The sequence below is a fragment of the Rhipicephalus sanguineus genome, chromosome 7 (assembly GCF_013339695.2).
Source record: "Rhipicephalus sanguineus isolate Rsan-2018 chromosome 7, BIME_Rsan_1.4, whole genome shotgun sequence".
Lineage (NCBI taxonomy): Eukaryota > Metazoa > Arthropoda > Arachnida > Ixodida > Ixodidae > Rhipicephalus > Rhipicephalus sanguineus.
The window spans coordinates 154,565,073-154,582,769 of NC_051182.1; the positions used below are offsets into that span (position 1 = coordinate 154,565,073).

Here is a 17,697-nt window from a genome sequence, read left to right on the forward strand (position 1 = left end):
ATGCCAACGATGTAAAGTGGACGAAAAGATAACTTTTCGTTCACTTTATTTTGTCCACATTTACATCATAATTACTACAAATAACATCCCCTATACTTTGCTTTCTTGTCTGTTAGCTCCAGTTCATCTTGTGTCTAGCAAAGAAAAACGGTTAAAATGCCCCTTCTTTCGTTCAATATGATTATGAGGAACGCTGCAGCGGAGGGCTCCGGAAATTTCGACCACCTGGTGTTCTTTAACGTGCACTGACATCGCACAGTGCGCGGGTCTCTGCCAGTTCCCCATCATCTAAGTGTGACCGCACTGGCCTGGATCGAACCCATGACCTTCGGATCAACAGACGAGCGTCGCAACCAGCTTGCGGTGGACTACCAAAAGCATGCGATAGGTATGACGTGCTACGAAGACTGGAATAGCAACATTATACGGCCACTACAGGAGCCACGAGATCAAATGTGTTACCTGAAGAACGTTACTTCATAGGCGACAACAACCAAAACGTGACATGAAGTGCAGCTCGATTGAAAATGCGATAAAAGAAATTATACCCGCGCGAGAAATTTAGTGCTAGCTGTCGACATTCGCTAGCTATATAAACTAGAATGGCACGTAACATTGGTCATGCAACTAAAAAAACAAGTTCTTAAATAAGTCAAGGTGAGGTGGCATTTAGGCAGAATAGACAATCACAAATAATAAACACGCGTTCAGTTTTGTCTGATAGAGGTAAATTAAAAAATTCGACGTCAAGCAATCCAAAATACGAACCGTTTTGCATATACTTTTAACAACAGACCTTGTGAGAGACTCTTCTTCACTTACTCCCTAAGAAAAAAACACATAACAATAGGAACTGAGTGTGAACAACACAAACTTCATCCTTCTCAAAAGCGTGCTCTTAAGCTCCATCAGGAAACAGGGAAGGAAAACGAGAGAGAGGAAAGAGAGGGATGTTAACCAGTTTGGCATAACAGGTATGCTACCCTGCACAGGAGGAAGGGATGGGGGAGATTGAAAGAAGAGTAATGAAAGAGAGAAAGAGAGGGAAACACACACGCACACACCTAACTTCACAGCGCAGAGCGGCAGTCTTGTGCGGTATGCGGCATCATTAAAAAGTCTACAGCCGCTCATGTAAGTCTGTTGTTCTGAGCAATTCGAGCAATGCCTTGGTTGCTTGAATTCCTGATGATTTTTCAGGATGACATTGGGGAATTGTTTCTTGTGTCATCGTTCTGTTATGAAGACGAGCAAGAGCGAATAAGAAGGATCGTCCCTGCGCAGCGTAGCGAGGACAGTCGCAGAAGATATGCTGCAAGGTCTCCTCGGTGCCGCAATGATGGAGTAATCAGGTCAAACTGCTATACTCGTTATAATCACAGAAAGTTGATAATTTTTCTTTTTTTTTTTTGAATATTTCATGGGCTTGTTATTGTTGTATTTTCCCAGCACACCGATCGCTAAAACATAGTTTTGCGGGCTCTACAACCTTCGATAAACTACAACGCTACTAACACCCCTAGCGAGGATTTTTTGCAATATTGGAGCGAAGTTTATAAAATTTTGAAGTGGTGTCGTTACTAATTGTTTTTTAATGTACGCTCCTGCGCGTGCTCCATGCGTGTGCTCTTGCTTTCACGCGAGCGCCAGCCCGCAACGCGAGCAAGACGAAGAGGAAGAATTAGCGTCGTTCTTGAGCTTTCGTGGGTTGCGCACGAAAAGGATTCCGGCTTCCAGAACTACTACGAGCAGCATGTCGAACTGAAAGCCCATAACCATCATAAGCATGGGCGACCTAAATTTGTCGGCAAACTGAGTTCTTCAACCTTTAGTACGAGTCGGGCCATCAACCGTCGGTCGCACACAAGTCCTTCGGTAAGGTTTCTCCCGTTCACCTTCGATTCCTGCAAGCAAGTTCGTGAGCCGATCCATTGAAAGTATGGCCGAAAATAGCAAGGGTGCGTCTAAAAATGTTCCTGAGCGAAAGGCCAGCCCTGGAAGCATTCCGCTGACGTCATCTTCAAGCGACCATCAAGCTCGGCGGGCTTCGGTGCAGAAAGGAGAGAGCAAGAGCCCGACCGGCGGTGCCCATGTTACTGCTGACGTCAAACAGCCTGGTAAGTTGTATGGCGCACGCACAATAACACCTGTCGACAGTGTGACAGTTATGCAAAACCTTGAAGGATCATCATATAACCCATTCCCCAAAATTATTTCTTTATGACGGAGCAAAACTAAGCTTTTTCCGGTGCATAAGCTGACCACTGGTTCAGCCCTTGGAATTAAACGAGTACTAACATAATTTTGAGGCACCGCGAAGGGGAGATTTTGCTTTTTTGCTTTTCCGTGGTATGCTCCACACACCGGAGCCAGAAAACACGCACAATATATTTAGCTTTGAGTTTGAAGTTATCGTCGCCCAGCATCTCCAAGCCAGCACCAACGCAATGAACATTATCATGACGAGTCGACACAGTTCACTGGATTAGCGAACTCTGCGTGCTGCATGCAGCTTGAGCCACATCAATCGCTTTCGGAGTCGCTGGATAAAAATATAGTCGTCGTTTACATGCACCATTTGCGACGGACAGCAGATGACGGAGCTGTTGCTAGTGCGTCGCAAAATTACTGTCTCCCTGTGACGTCAAAGTGCGTTTACACGTCTCTGCATGCGAAACTCGATATCAAGATTGAAAGGGCGATTTGTTTTTAGTTAGCCCTGTAAAATATATTCACTATTTTATCAGGCACCACGATACTCTTCTTCAGTGTTCTGAACACCGGTGTTTTTATTTAGAGCAACAATCCGGAAATATTCGAATTTAGTGTAAGTACATGTTTAAGTGACGCACCCGGGTTCACTTGTTTCTCTTAATGTCAGCTAACGTAGCGTATCGACTACCCTTGTTTGTTTTCTTATCCAGTCTGCTGACTTCCCATTTCGAAATGCTGTGCCTGTATTTTCCGTTCCATGGCACGTTGCGTAGTTGTCTAGCCTTTCTCTTCTCAAGTCCCAGTGTTCTCCAAGTGTCCACCCCATACGTTAGTACTGCCAAAATTAAACAATTGCACGTGTTGCAATTTAGAAACAGGCAAGTTTCTGGTCGTTACATGTTTGCAACTGACACCGCAGGCTCTTCTGACGCCGTGCCTGCGACGAGCCCGTCTCATCACCAGGAGACCGTTTCATACACTTCATCCGACATAACTTCTCCGCCGTATGACGCCTTGACCAAGACACCGACGAGCCCATTCTCTGCCGTTGGATCAGGGATCTCCTCGCTGAGAAGCCCCGAATCACCGAGTTGCATTTCCGACGCTGAACGTCGAGTACGTCATACTTTGCCGTGTACAGGCAAGCTTTGCGGTTGAACACTAATTGCAGTGATAGCGTAATTGCAGATAAAGAAATTTAGATCAGGCTGTGTAATGCTTCGCCTGAATTATTCAGAGGTGAATCGAGCTCAAATACGAGATAGGGTTCTTGGCTATGTGTACCTTTTCAGTGGTGTTCCACAAAAGCTGGCAACGTGTCATATACAAGACGTTGCATGTCCGCAGGCTTTGGAGGCCGTTAAAGAATTAATTCGGGCGTAACCTTAAAGGGGTGGTGCCACGAAATTTGTGGCTTGCGCGTTCATTGCTGTAAGCGTTTCCTATAGCTCCAGGAAGAATGATGCACGCACCAAGATTCATGTATTCTAGCTAAATAATTTAATATCGCCTTTTGATGTTGACAACTTTCGGTTTCGGTTTCTGGGCGCCGAGGTTGGGCAGTGACGTAGAAGTGTAGGAGGCGCAGTCACATGACCACACAAGGCTGTGACGCACTAGCCAAGAAGGGATCGAAACTCGGCGAGTGATGTAGCAACCGATGCTTTGCCGCTACTATAGTGAACTAGAATATATTCTAGTTCACTACAGCCGGTACGTACGTTGCGGAAGTGGCGGAGGTCCGGAGGTCACTCACATTACCACAGTAGATTTGGTGTGACGTCACTACAACTTTCGTTGCCTATCCTACAGATCTACGTCAGTGTTGGCGCGCTAGCGATGGGTTTCGCTCGGGAGAATGGGCATTTAGGTACACTTTGGAAGTGAATTAAACTATATTCTTAACGTTTGCTGTGTCCGACACTTCGTGTGGAGTGTCCTTGCATACAGAGGAAACCCACAACAGGCTTGTTATAGCCTCGAAATTTGATGGCACCACCCCTTTAACCATTCTATGCAACGATATACCTGTCCATGCCTGTACATACACTCTCGTAGTGCGCTTACATTTGTCGCTGCAGGGTGGCAAGTGCGCCTTGCAAAGACCTAACAGATGTTCTTAGAGACTTCCGTAATGATAGTAGTACTAACAATCAATACCTTTGGGGAAAAAGTAGTGCGCAACCCAATGAGAACATTTACTCAGTAATGTAGCTAACTGCCTAATAACTGCTTAAATATAAATAAATGCGTCCCATCTTTGCTTGAGCCGCTCCCGTCTGCAGCATTCGCAAGCTTCCGCTCGCTCATAAAACACACGAAGCACGAGGTTATGTTATCGATTTGGACTTTATGTAGTACGTGAGAGGGACAGCAAATATGCGCCTCGAGTATCTATATAAATTGCTATCGCAATAAGCACTGTATTAGGAACAGCTCTGATGGGCGTGATGGAAACGTGATGGACCTTTGATTGATTGACTGATTGATTGATTGATTGATTGATTGATTGATTGATTGATTGATTGATTGATTGATTGATTGATTGATTGATTGATTGATTGATTGGCATGGGTAACTCATAATTATGAACTGACTACGTTGCAGCTGGCCGACCTGACAGTGCTCAGGGGTCGCAAGTTGCCCCTGAGTGAGAGCGAGCTGCCAATGAGCCCCATGGTGGAGCGAGATCGAAGGTCGTCCAAGGGAAGGAGGGTGTCCATCGACATGCTACCCACCATCGACCTCATCTCTCCGCGGAGCGCGCTCCGCTCACCCGTGCCCGAGGTGAAGTCGCCGACCGAAGAGACGCCCGCCACCGGTGAGTCAACAATCTTCGAGACGCCAGAAAATGCGCAACTCTTTGCAAATATGTAACAGTATTTGCGCCACGTGTCACATAATCGTAAAAATTGTCAATTGAGATGATGGACCACAGCGTAACTATAAAGACATGGACGACAAGAAGAAGGACGAAGAGGCGTTGACTTACACAAGCTTTATTTCCTTCGGCAGGACACGTTGCCTTAAGAAACGCGCATATATAAGCTTGCACACAACAAGAATCCATAAGCGTAGCATCAGTTGCACTAATAAAAAACAGAGTTAAACTATAGACGGAGCAGGCGCCGACATCGGTTAGTGAATTTTCATCTTTTTTTTTCATTTTTTTGCTATGTTATGCCCTTTTGTCGCTGTCTTCAATAATTCGTTCTATTCTTCAATCTTCGTTCTATTTTCCTCGGTGTGAAAACACGCAGTATTGTGTGGAATGTGCGCATCGGAGTATCTATCCATTCTAAAAAGACAGGGCGTGCAAACACCGACACAAGAATGAAGTCAGGGCACCACAAAGTATTAGTGAGTATCTATTGTGAGCGCGCTTTGTTTGTTTTACGTTAATAATATATCACACCCATTGCGCTGCAGCCAATCGTGACCTCTGCTTTCCGCATCATTACAACGGCTGCAATACTTTTTGCTTCTTTATTCCTGCCAGTGGTGCCGGCAGCTCCTCCAGTACCGCCGCAGACATCAGCGGTCAACAAAGGCGATAGGAAGGCGTCGGCCACCGGTATAATACGGTCGTCGCTTTCAAGTCGACGCAAGGGGTCTACCGGCTCCGAGAAGCGCGCCGTGGTCTACCCGCCCGTGCGTAAGATGCGGCCATCCGCTCCTGCCGAACCTCGGGGACCTGGGGGACCAGACACCGGCTCACCACCGGAGCAAGAACGTGAGCGTGCAGAGGGGGTTTAGCTTCTAAACCTATTAAGGAATGCCTCGTGAAACGCGAGAAGTGACAGTCGGCGTCAACGCAAACGGTCCACAGATGACGTGTTCACAGATGACGTCAAAGATTGCCATCGTTTGTGACGTCATCATGACGTCACTTTGACGCCACATGATGACGTCATCCAGGTCATCGCTTGGTCAAACGTGCGCAAATCCCTAAGGTAATGCAACACAACGTCGTAATGCAACAGAACCTGATCAGAAGTTGGTTAGTTTATGGTGCTTAAAGTCGCAAAGCGGTAAGGGCAACGATGTGGGCTTGAAATCGAGAATTGGACGAAATCTCGTCTGGTCAGGATGAAATGGCATTGTATAAAGAAAAAGACAGGGCGCCGACCAAGAAGGTGTCAAAAATAGTTTATAGTGAACAAGGCTTCCGTGTGGAAGCCGAAACGTCACTTTATTATTTTTTACACCTTCTTGGTCGGCGTCCTGTCTTTTTTTTCTACGATGTGGGCTTGTTGCTATGTCATTCTGACTTCGTAATAGCGCAGCAATGAACGAGGACGCACGAGAAAGGTGACATCTGACGACACATAGCGCTGAGTGTCGTCAGATACCTCCTTCTGTGTGTGTCCTCGTTTACTGCTGCACTATTGCAAAGTTTAAAAGCCCCAAAGCCACTCAGGCCGTCAGAGATGCCGCAGTGGAATTTGGAAATTTCAACCACCTACGCTTATTCATAGCGCACCTAAATATAGGTACACGGACCTCTACCTTTTCACGGTATCGAGTACACGTGATCGAATACGCGTCTTTCGAGACAGCAGCCGAGCACCGTTACCACTGTACCTACGCGGCGGCCCTCGTAAGAAGTGTAATAGTTTCTTATATTTAAGTTCTTGTCACGACTGCGAGGCGGTTCACGAAGGAATGTGAGTATACAAGCGCGAAAGACGAAAGTGCATTCGCTTATGACAGTCCTAAGCTGTATACTTGGATAATGTCTCTGCAATGAGACGACACTTAAGCACTGAAATCATGAAATGATTTAGGTCTGGCCTGATATGTGGGACAAAACAGTGTTAAAAGAACGAGTATATAAGTACTTCAACGTGTTTTTTTTTTGGCGCGAAGATGCGTAATTGTGGAAGTCAAACCGGATCGTTTTAAATAGATGTTTATTATTTTTATAGGCGTTCATTGATTGAACGGTTAATCGAGTTATATGCCACACATTTGAGAAACTCAAAGTGAGGGGAAGTCTTAGCAAAAGGCACACGAAATTTATTAGGAAACTTAGGAAATGAAGGCTGGATTGGTTTGAGTAAAAACAAACTTCTCTCTGCAGATTGAAGAGAAGAAGAAAGAAGACAACGCAATAAATAAAGAATAATAAACAGCATTTTTCTGCGTATCAAAAGGCATTACGAGTTCCCTGTCTACTTATCCTTTGTATTATTTCGGCTTAAAGTTGTGTTTAAAACATAGGCTTGATGCCTGTCACTTTGCTTTCAGCTAAAGTCACGAAACACCTTCTAGTGCTTACACGCCAAGTATTGGAAATATAGAAGAGATTGAAATGTACTTGAATTGTACGGTGGTAGTTTGTCCCTCTGTGAACTTGTAGAATTGATTAGTTTTGTTATGAACCAACACAGCTACACGTGAAAAAAAGGTCTGTGCTGAATAATATGTGCAGCATCCTATGACGACTAAGAGCCCTGCAGTTTTAGAAAATGCAGTCAGTGAACTAATGAGCTGACCTGATACTTGCTAGCTCTGCGAAGTGCACAAAAGAGCCATTGAGTCAAGGTAAAGGATAAGGTAGGTGACGCAAGCGTCACAATATTTCGCAATGTTGTGTGCACTGTTGGGAGAGATTTCTCCGCAATATGCTTTCGTTGCGGAGCACTCATTAATGTAGGGCAGACATGTTAGCCAACGTGCTACAGTTACATGACATGAGTGCCCCCGAGTTCAAAAAAATATCCGCCTCCACGACTTGAGAGTATGTATTAAGGTACCAACAAGTGATACATTTTGCTATATATTTTAGCTTTGCATTCCTAGAGAAACCGTACGACGATTCTCACAAGCCTAGGTTAAACTTCAGTATGCGTATTATGCGGTCCTTAGTGGTTAGCCCTGCTGCATAAGTAAAAAACGAAACTACGAGGGGCACGAGACGTCCACACTGCTTGGACAGTTTCAACCCAGACGCACAGCATGCAGCGCATATCACCTTCAAACGCTAAGTAATCGGCTTAGAATGAACTTGGCGTGACACGTATTGAGCAAGCTCATGAACACAACGAAGATGCACTCGAGGTCCCTTTGTCGTGGAACGCGTTATTTCCAAATATAGAATACATAAACGTTGATAACAGTCAGCGACTGCAAAGATTTTCAGAAGACAAGCTTCTCCGGTATCCACAAAATCAGTGCCGACAAGCGTGCAAAATGTGTTCTTTCGAAGCGTATATATGAGGCTACTGCTGATAAATTCTCCTGTTAACGCGCACACACTACCAAGGGACGAGATAATCCGCTCGGCGAACCGGAGATATGATGTCCGTAAGCCACCTACAGAAGAGCTCAGATAGCAGGATGGACTCTACGCTGGAGAAGGTTGGGCCGTCAACTTCAACGTGTTCTTGTTTTGGAAAAGCTGCCGTCTTTATCGGAGGACAAACTTTACTGAGAAGAATAAGGCATCACACACTACGGGCGGCTCTGTTACGGCTGAATGAATGATCTTCAGTATGTTGGTAATTTCTCCTCACCATGAAAGTACGTTTGGCCCCTTATTGTAGTCGACGGAATGACAGATCTTGAATTAAAGAGTTCTGGGGCTTTACGTGCCAAAATCACGATATGATTACGAGACGAGGAGTAGTGGATAACTTCGGGTCAATACTGACTACCTTTTTTAGTTTAACATGCGCCTATTCGCAAGTACAAAGCTGTACTCGCATTTCACCCCCAAGAAATGTTGCTGCCGGGGCCACGAATCGAACCGGCCTCCTCAAGCTAAGCAGCGTGACACCTACTTTAATTGCTAAGCTAATACGGTAGGGTAGTCGTCAGGCTTTGCTGAAATGAGATGCATTAGGTGTTAGGTCTATTCTGGCGTACGCATACCATGGGCTTGTCTGCGGAACTCAAAGTTTTCAATCGTTCACCAAGTACTTCCACCACAATATCATATTCTTTCATGGTAAAAACAGTGCAAAAAGATGGCAACACGAGACGAAGAACGACACAGGTCACTTCAGCTCTGTCCTGTGTCATTTTGATTCTCGTGCTGTCATCTGTTTGCGCTGCGTTCACCGTGAAGACCAACCAATCAGCCCAGTTTCGCACAGTATTGCAGTTCATCATATTTGTTTGCCCGCGACAGAGCCAGATTTCAGCTTACCAGGTGAACAGCAGCCAAGCCTTACAGGCGTCTCGGATTCCTTGCTGAGTCCTGGAACGAGTGGGATTGCTGCCTTCTACAACAACCAGATGACGCGCGGTAGCCGGCCTTCCCTGGAGCGACGGAGCAGCCGACGTAGTTCTTTGCAGAGGTTTCGGCGGCGACGGTCATCTTCGCTCCTCCGAAGGCGTGGATCGTGGGACAGCCTAACGCAAAGGGTGAGCTACATACCCTGCTATGTAATACAATGTAAACTACAGACTGGAGAATGCCAAATAAGGAAGAAGTTCAGCGGAAGATTGAACCTTCAATAAACGAAAAATTCTTGGAACTCGGGGTGTGACTAAAGCCAAAGTTTCGACACTCGATCTTGCATTCTTCAAGGCTGCAACTCCAAGAATTCGAGAGTTGCAGCCTCGAAGAAGACAAGACCGCCTCTCAAAATGTTGTCTTTAGTGACACCCCGTGTTAAGAATTGTTCAGGCTTGAAAACGGCGTGACAACAAATACATAGACGTAAAGGACCAACCAAGTATAAACTTTCAACTGACTTATTCACGAAGACACCTATGCCAAGGTCAACTTCAGGTGCTTCATTATATCGTGTAATAAGCAAAATCACCAGGAAAAAGACACATAACTTTTACAGAGCCCTATGTAAAAGCTTCTCATTTACAGAGGCACAATAACAACACTAACTCACTGCGCGGCCTCCTTAACTGTGTGAAGCGCTTTCACCAACCTTCGGGTTATCTGATCGCACCTTTTCCCGAGCAATCTAGTATTTGCGAACAAAACTGCACTTGCGCTTGCTCTACTGCGTATGGACATGTGTGCAGCTGATACATCAACGAATCTTGATTTTCCCTTAGTCTGAACCATGTACAGTACTTACGGATGGGAACATGACAACTTAGGGCTAAGTAACGCACATACGTTCGTTTCCACCGCCTTCAGTTCGGGTCTTATCGGCCTAATTTGGACTCGCACACGTAGATCAGAGCCGAAATTATCTTCAGAGATCAGATTCGTCGCGACATGACGTGGTTCTATCATATAATTCGTTATAGTAAAAAAATTGATGTCTCGTTTGAATCCGTGAGTACTGTACCATCGGTGTCAACAAAAAGCGAACCGCGGGCTGCAGGGCTGAGCACTAGCAATGGTACAGTACGCACCGTCCAGTCACCATTGACAGGCGTGCACGGCGGTTTGGGAGGACTGCGCGATCCACGTATAGTTCAATATTTTGGCTTCTGCTCTAGATCCAGTATTTGAAACAAAGAAAATAAGAAAGAAAAAGAGCAGCTAGAATGCCGTAGCTGAAGTCGAGTATTTTAGCACACTTTACCAAAACCGTGAATGCTATCGGCGCCAAACGAAACGCAAGTAGTGGTGCAGTTTGCACCCTCATGATTTGAGAGAGACACTGATCTGGTTCCCCGCTCTTGTACCGCATTCATGACTTCGATGGCGCAGTGTTTGCGAACCAGATGCGTTCGTGTCAATGGCGATGACTGCACGGCGCGCATTAAAACATGGCTCATCCTTGGGTTACGTGCTCCGCTGTTCGCATTTCATTTGACGCCGATTTTAACAAGCCGAAAAGGGCATTTTAAGAAATAAACTTGAATACGCAAGCCCACCAGAGGAACGCTGCTGATATCATCATTACCTACCTCTCTCTCAGCCATATGGTCCGGCCGAGCAACTCTCTGTAAGCGTTGGCAAGCGCAGCGTCTCCAGTGGCACCATGACGTGCGTGGTGTTCGTATTCGTGATGGTGTTGCTGGTCCTGACAATGTACATCGCGAACCAGTTCTTGAAGCCGCCGTTCGTAGCCGACCGACGCGTCTGCGCCACCGACGACTGCGTTCGCCACGCTTTGCACATTCTGCGTACTCTCAACACGTCGGCTGATCCCTGCCTCGACTTCCACGCGTATGTCTGCGGCAGCGGCGATGGTAAAGGCGGGGAGGCGCAGTCTGGCAACAGCGGCAAAGATCCTGACGAGAGGATCGGAAGCATCGACGAGATCGATCCGGCCTGGAGGTGAGTGAAGCAACACTTTCTAAACAATGTTTCGTTCGTATTCATTGCAAAGGATGTTAAGGCGTGCACATGTGAACACAAGAAAGTAAAGCCACACAGCACAAACACCGACTATCAACTACGCGGGCGCACTGATGCGCAAAAAAAGAAGTAAACTCAAGAACTTCTCTGCGCATTCTCAGCTATGGTAATGTCACCTATCAATCAGGCACAAGTGCGGATTTACGCGAGAGGTAACCATTTTGGGATGTATATTTTTTATGCAAAACAAACGAAGGCTTGTTCACGCACGCGCTTCCACTAATATGGCAGGCCTCATAGCCTCAACCATTAGACGCTCTTCGTTTTGTGCCCGAATAAAAAAACTGCGCATTCGTCGACTATTGGCGCGCATTTGTACTATATTGACAATGCAAAGAAAGATTAGATTATGCACATCCGGTTAAAGAACGTTTACACTTCGTTAACGACTGATTAACACAACAGTCTCTCTGCCCTCCGTCAAAGCTGAGGTTGTTGAGTGTTCGTCTTGCCCTGGTTGTTTTATTTATGGCGTTAAAAACGTCCCAAAGGGACCCAGACTGTGAGAGTCGCCGTAGTGGATACCTGCGAATACTTTCTACAGCCTGTAGTTTTTTAACGTGCGCTGACAGCCCACAGTACAAGAACCTCTAGCACGTCGCCTCCACAGAAATACAACCGCGGTGGCCGGGATCGAACCCGCACCCTTCGGGAGAGCAGCCAGGCGTCGGGACCACCGAGCAGCAGCTACTGTTCCTGACACCCTCCCATTTCATTCGCAACTCTCTCAGTTTATGACGTCAAAAATCCTTGAGCAGGGGCGTCTCTAGAGCCAACGTTCGGACAAGTCATCGTGTCTGTTTTAACGCAGTTGATAACTGGAAGAACGCAATAGATAACTCGCACTGACGTCACAGAAACAGCCATACCAAAGCACCAACATGATGGGAGGCGAACTTCGTGATGTCACTTTAGTGTTATCAGTACATCGTATGCTGGTTCCTTCGTTATTTATGCGCAGAATTCCACTAGCTTTCTAGCGACGTCGTTACCACACCGAAGCAGGTTATTCGCAGCGTGAATAAAGTGCTTTGACGTCATCTAAGCCGCAATGTTGGAGCCATGTTGTGCATCCATGACGTCACGTGCAAGCTACCTATACCACTTTTGGAAACGCTGGCTCTATTGGCACCCCCTGTTCCGTTCAAAGATCTTTCATATCTTCAAGCCTACACGTTTCCTTCAGCTTCTGCCATATTTCGATTTCTCTTAGTTGATATCACTCCCAGTCAGTTGTCTTTTCGATGGGGGCAAAATGCAACAACACACAATCAGTTACATTTCGGTGTACATTAAAGAACACCAAGTGGTGACAATCTGGATTCTCCCGCTATGGCGTGCCTCAAAATCACGAGAGCGTTTTTACCAGTAACACTTTAGAAATTGAATAATGCAATCAACTTGTTCTCAACCACTTTTCGTCCGACGCTTCACGGCCATGTGAAATGACCTTGTAACGACTGCGAGCTAACCCTTCCGACGCGACGCTCGCCGCGTCTTCATGCAGCGAACCGAGAACTCTTCATTATACAAATAACACATGCTTCACTCCATGCTTCGGTCAGACGCAGGGCGTTAGTACGTCACTCCGTCGCATCTGCTTCAGTTTGTACGGGTAAATTCGCAGACAATTCATGGAACATAACAGGCTTTAAGTATAGGCACACACCTTTGTTGTATTGGCGCAGTCGGGCGAAAGAGAACAATACTTATACAGAGGTCAACAAGCTTCTGTAGAACGCCGGCGCGTCGAACTCTGGGCAGCATGGCTGACACCTGCAGATAACACCCGCTTTAAGGCAGGCCACGTATGAGCACTCGTGTCCTCAAGGATTCCTTGGTTATCGCCAGGGCTACAACTGTTTTGGCCGTCAGGAGCACTGACGATGATCCAGTGACGGAGAAAAAAATGCGATATATGTGCGATGGAGTAGCTGAATGATGTCACCGCTAATCGAGAGTAATCTTGCAGCATCTCTTACATCGGGCACCAAGCCGGGTGATTGCCCGCGTTTTATTTTTTTTTCTGCGGCGCTACACAACCAAAAGTGCTGCTGACGGCCAGAACAGTTGTTGTAGCCGCGGCGATAAACTAGGAACGAAAATGCAAGGCAGGTACGTCATTGAGGGCCGTGCATGCTCAGATGTGGCCCTTCTCAAAACACGCGTTATTTGTTGATGTCGCTCGTGCAACATCGAGCGCGACGCTCCACCCTTCCTGATAAGGGTGTTGAGTTCTGTAGAATCCATACAGCAGTATTTCTAAATCGCAGTACCGAGGGTTACGTAATACAGCTTTGAGCCGTAATGAAGCAAGTTATACTGCGACAGTTTTTGGGTCGTTCATTAGTGTTAAAACTTAAAAGAAGCTTTGCTAAGTTAAGCTTTGCTAAGTTATAAAGCTTTGCTAAGTTAACCTGAAGAAAGAAACAGGAAATAAAGCATATCTTGTATGGTTAATGCATGACTATGCGTTTCTTACTCATTTTAGCTCGCTCCTTATGTTTGCAGTGGTAGGCTGAGAGCCGGAGTTGCCACTTCCGCTTATAATAAGTGGATTTAGCTTCTTTTTGGCTGAGTTACTTGTAGAATTTTCCAGTCATTTGTCGCGTCTTTGGGCTTATTTGCGTTTCTTCAGCAATTATAGTGGTCACGTTCACCAATAGCGCGCTTGCCTTTCATTAATAGCATGTTTGTCGATTACTTTAATATTTGAGTGTTGTAGTCAAACATGGGTTGGGGGAATCAGTAAGTAACGTTAATCATACGATGGCAAACGTGCAATCATCTGAATGAAGGCTATCCTGGAAACAATGTTTAAAAGTAAATATGTGCTTTAGTTCATGGTTGCGCGCATTTTCGCTGAACAAAATATTCAATATTTAAAGTCATTTTTTTTTCAACTCTCATTCGTAATTGAGTGACATTCTTTATATTTTTTTTCAAAAATGGGAAAATTATCTTCCCGCTTCTTCTGGGCTGCTTCACGAATGTCGCGCCGCTTTTTTGGAGCCTCTATTGTGGCGATTATTTGCTTGTTAGCTCGGTGGCATCTGGCAACTCTGCTGAGAGCTTAAAATGACATGTTTGGCAGGTTAGGCGAGCTGCTACATTTTGACTTGAAGTTAAAAAAAATCGGAACAAACAGCGAAAAACATTCACACACCACTTCATGGGCAGTCGTGATCTGCCTTCGATTATTGTTTGTTTTAGGTGCTACGTACTTAAGCTGAACAACAAGTGCTGGTGTATTCGACAAATTTCCGGGATCGAGGTAACATACTCGCTTCTCATCTCGCAGGTTAGCTCGGCTCTACACTTATCAGGTGAACAACATCCTCGGCAATCTTCATCAGCTGGTCACCATCAAGAGGACTTCGGAGACGACGTTGAAGGCACTTGTAGCTCTCTCGCTGTGCCTGCAGAGAGAACGCAAGCGGCACTCCAATGCCTTCGCGGCTTTCATGAAGCAAAGAAAACTTCCATGGCCCGCGAATTCATCGGAACATGTCGCGCTCGTCGATGTCGTAGACGTTCTCCTGGATCTGAGCATCAACTGGAGGGTCTCTATTTGGGTCGACGTGCGACTGTGGCACATGGAAACGCGACCTGACATGGGCCCCGTGGTAGTACTCGATGAGCCCGGCCACGTGCCTCTGATTCGAATGGAACAAGTAAGCACGCTCAATGACACGGAATATGCGAGTGCGGTTGAAAGAACGGCGCAGTTCATCGGAGAGGTCGGAGAAAGCAGTGACACTGCAACACGAGGTTTTCAGGATTCCGTGGCGATAGATCAGTTGAAGCGTGACGAAACGGACTTCCGCGAGGCTATCTTGTCCGCACTAAGAGGAGGCGATTCATACGACACGCTGATACCCTTGCACGCGCTGCGGTTAACACGGAATATCACGCTGGATGAATGGACGGAACTTCTCCGGAAGTACCTCGCGCCTGCAGGGCTCAACGTTACAATTGACACCGCGCTACTGATACTGAGATATCCTCACGTTAAAACCCTCACTGGTATGATGAACAAGATTTCTCCGCCAAGGCTGCTCAACGTACTGGGGTGGATGTTGGCCTACTCGTACTCCTGGTTAGACAACGCCGAGTTCGATGTTCTCAGCGATCAAGGCGGGCCAGGCAGCGGCAGCTTATCGGGGAACGGCTTGTTTGTACACGTTCTCTGCTTCGTGGCCGTACACGAATCGTTCGGCCCGGCTCTCGAGGTGGCTCTGCTCCTAGACCGCCTACCGAGTGAGGAACGGCTCAAGGTGACCGAGATCGTCAACGCCACAGCTGGCGCCCTCGTCGAAGCAGTTCGCGGATCTCCGAGCGTCTCGACCAGTACGAAGGCTGACGCGGAGAAGAAGATTTCGTTGGTCGCGTCTCGAGACCTGTGGACGCCCAAGCCTTTGCTTAACCTCAGTCGTCTGGACGCCCTGTACACTTACTTCCCTTCCATGCGTGCCAGGAACTTCTACGCGTCCTGGTTGGAGTTGCGAAAGGCTCTGAGGGTTTCGCTTCCCAATCGTTACCACGGGACTGTGATGACGGCCAAGCTGATGCGGTATGCCGGCGACATTCTCTACTTGTACTCTCTAAACATGTTGTTCCTCAACATTCCTGCCGTGTTCCCGCCCAAGTACCTTAGCGACGGCAACTCAATCATGGCGTATGCGGGCCTGGGATTCCAGTTGCTCCGACAGATAGTGAGAACCGTCGACGAGCGTGGGAGGCAAGTGGAACACGCGACCGCTAAGAAAAGCTGGTGGGAGGAAAACCGGGTGTGCAAGATCAACGAGGCAGAGTCGGCCAGCGAAAGAAGAGAAATCAAAGACCTCTTTGCTCTCGAATTAACCTCGAAGGTGGCGCAGAGCTCAGCGGCCGTCGACAGGAAGCCTCCGAGGCTCAAGCACCTAGAGAAGTTGACTGCCGTGCAAACGTTTTACGTGAGTTACTGCAGCCACTTCTGCGGGGAAATCGGAGAGCAATCAATGTGCAATTTGGCGATGAACAACTCCGAGTTTGCGCATGCGTTCGCGTGTCAGTGGCGTGGCACACAGCCCGGCTGCATCTTTTTTTAGCACGCTATCAAGACATCGTAAGATATCGTGAGCATCGTTTCCGCGTGTTTTTTTTTCGACTTAGCGCTACTATTCCAGTTTGTCGTTCCTTACCTCCAAAACCAACCCCATTTGCATAAGAGTTCTGTGAGGGCAACCTTTTCGGACATATAGAGAATAAGATTTGCATGGAAATCGGCAATAGTGCGTGTGGATACTCTAGCCTTTTATTTCAATTGTTCTTCTAGCAAAGGGATTCATGAGAAGTTGGCTGTAGACTTTTTTTATAAACATGGCCTTGTGCTGAAAACAGTTTCCATGCGCTCCACTGGGCTGATACGCACGTTTTTTGTCGCGTATTGCGTAGCGTTCAGCGTACTACATCGACACGAATACAACTGCACAAACCTTCTGTTTCTCTTTTTGCGAATACTGATGGCGCTCTGTGCAGGTGGCATTAAAAGAATCTAAAAAAAAAAAAAACGTCTTGTCCTATTTGGCGCCGTACAATGTAATAAAGAACACCTCGCTTCAACCCTGAAATGCTCGCTTACCGCTATAGGAAAATGGAGGTCATGAAAAAACGCTCGATTGGCCTCGATGCTACCACTATTATTGTTATAGTTTTGAATCGCAAGATGTGTTGCTTTGTATTTCCAAAGAAAACATTGCAACGGCACGGCGAAATAAACGTAGCTAAGTGCAGCCCAGGTAGCCCTAGTCTATCTATTGAACTTTAAATATTGTGAAAGTGATATATTTTATTCGTGTGTCCAACTTAAGAACTATGAAATCTCTTGCACCATGTTTCGTCTTGCTTTGTCCTGCTAGGGATGTTGCCCTCCAACAAGGAGCCATACACAGATGCTGCCAGTAAGTTGCATTGATATTACAACTTGGCATGCTCACTTTCTTCAGGAGAAAATAACGAAAACAATCCCACTCTAACAATATACCTCTTTCGCGGTCGAGAAGGTAAGTAGGTACCTTTACCCCGCCGGCTGCTTATAAACGCGTTAACGTCATTACATACAGAATAACATGCAGGACACAGTATAAATTTCTAATGATCTCAAGCTTACTGAGAGTATGTAAACATGATTTTTCATGACGCCTGCTTGATTTAAG

The 17,697-nt window shown here is 46.5% G+C and overlaps 2 protein-coding genes across 2 annotated transcripts; both read left to right on the plus strand.

The window, feature by feature from the left end:
* Nucleotides 1-1,939: 1,939 nt before the first annotated feature.
* LOC125759162 (uncharacterized) lies at nt 1,940-5,091 on the plus strand. Its single transcript, XM_049417564.1, has 3 exons — nt 1,940-2,117; nt 3,134-3,330; nt 4,822-5,091. The coding sequence occupies exons 1-3, from the start codon at nt 1,940-1,942 to the stop codon at nt 5,089-5,091; spliced, it is 645 nt and encodes a 214-aa protein (XP_049273521.1).
* A 76-nt stretch (nt 5,092-5,167) lies between these two features.
* LOC125759163 (endothelin-converting enzyme 1-like) lies at nt 5,168-16,590 on the plus strand. Its single transcript, XM_049417565.1, has 5 exons — nt 5,168-5,234; nt 5,714-5,947; nt 9,350-9,585; nt 11,058-11,419; nt 14,802-16,590. The coding sequence occupies exons 1-5, from the start codon at nt 5,168-5,170 to the stop codon at nt 16,588-16,590; spliced, it is 2,688 nt and encodes an 895-aa protein (XP_049273522.1).
* Nucleotides 16,591-17,697: the final 1,107 nt, after the last annotated feature.

Bases quoted from the DNA above. Each gene is read 5' to 3' on its own strand.
- LOC125759162 (XM_049417564.1), top strand. From the start codon at position 1,940: ATGGCCGAAAATAGCAAGGGTGCGTCTAAAAATGTTCCTGAGCGAAAG. The intron at 2,118-3,133 runs GTAAGTTGTATG...CTGACACCGCAG, and splicing joins TGCTGACGTCAAACAGCCTG to GCTCTTCTGACGCCGTGCCT. The intron at 3,331-4,821 runs GTACGTCATACT...ACTACGTTGCAG, and splicing joins TTTCCGACGCTGAACGTCGA to CTGGCCGACCTGACAGTGCT.
- LOC125759163 (XM_049417565.1), top strand. From the start codon at position 5,168: ATGGACGACAAGAAGAAGGACGAAGAGGCGTTGACTTACACAAGCTTT. The intron at 5,235-5,713 runs GTTGCCTTAAGA...TATTCCTGCCAG, and splicing joins TATTTCCTTCGGCAGGACAC to TGGTGCCGGCAGCTCCTCCA. The intron at 9,586-11,057 runs GTGAGCTACATA...CCTCTCTCTCAG, and splicing joins GGGACAGCCTAACGCAAAGG to CCATATGGTCCGGCCGAGCA.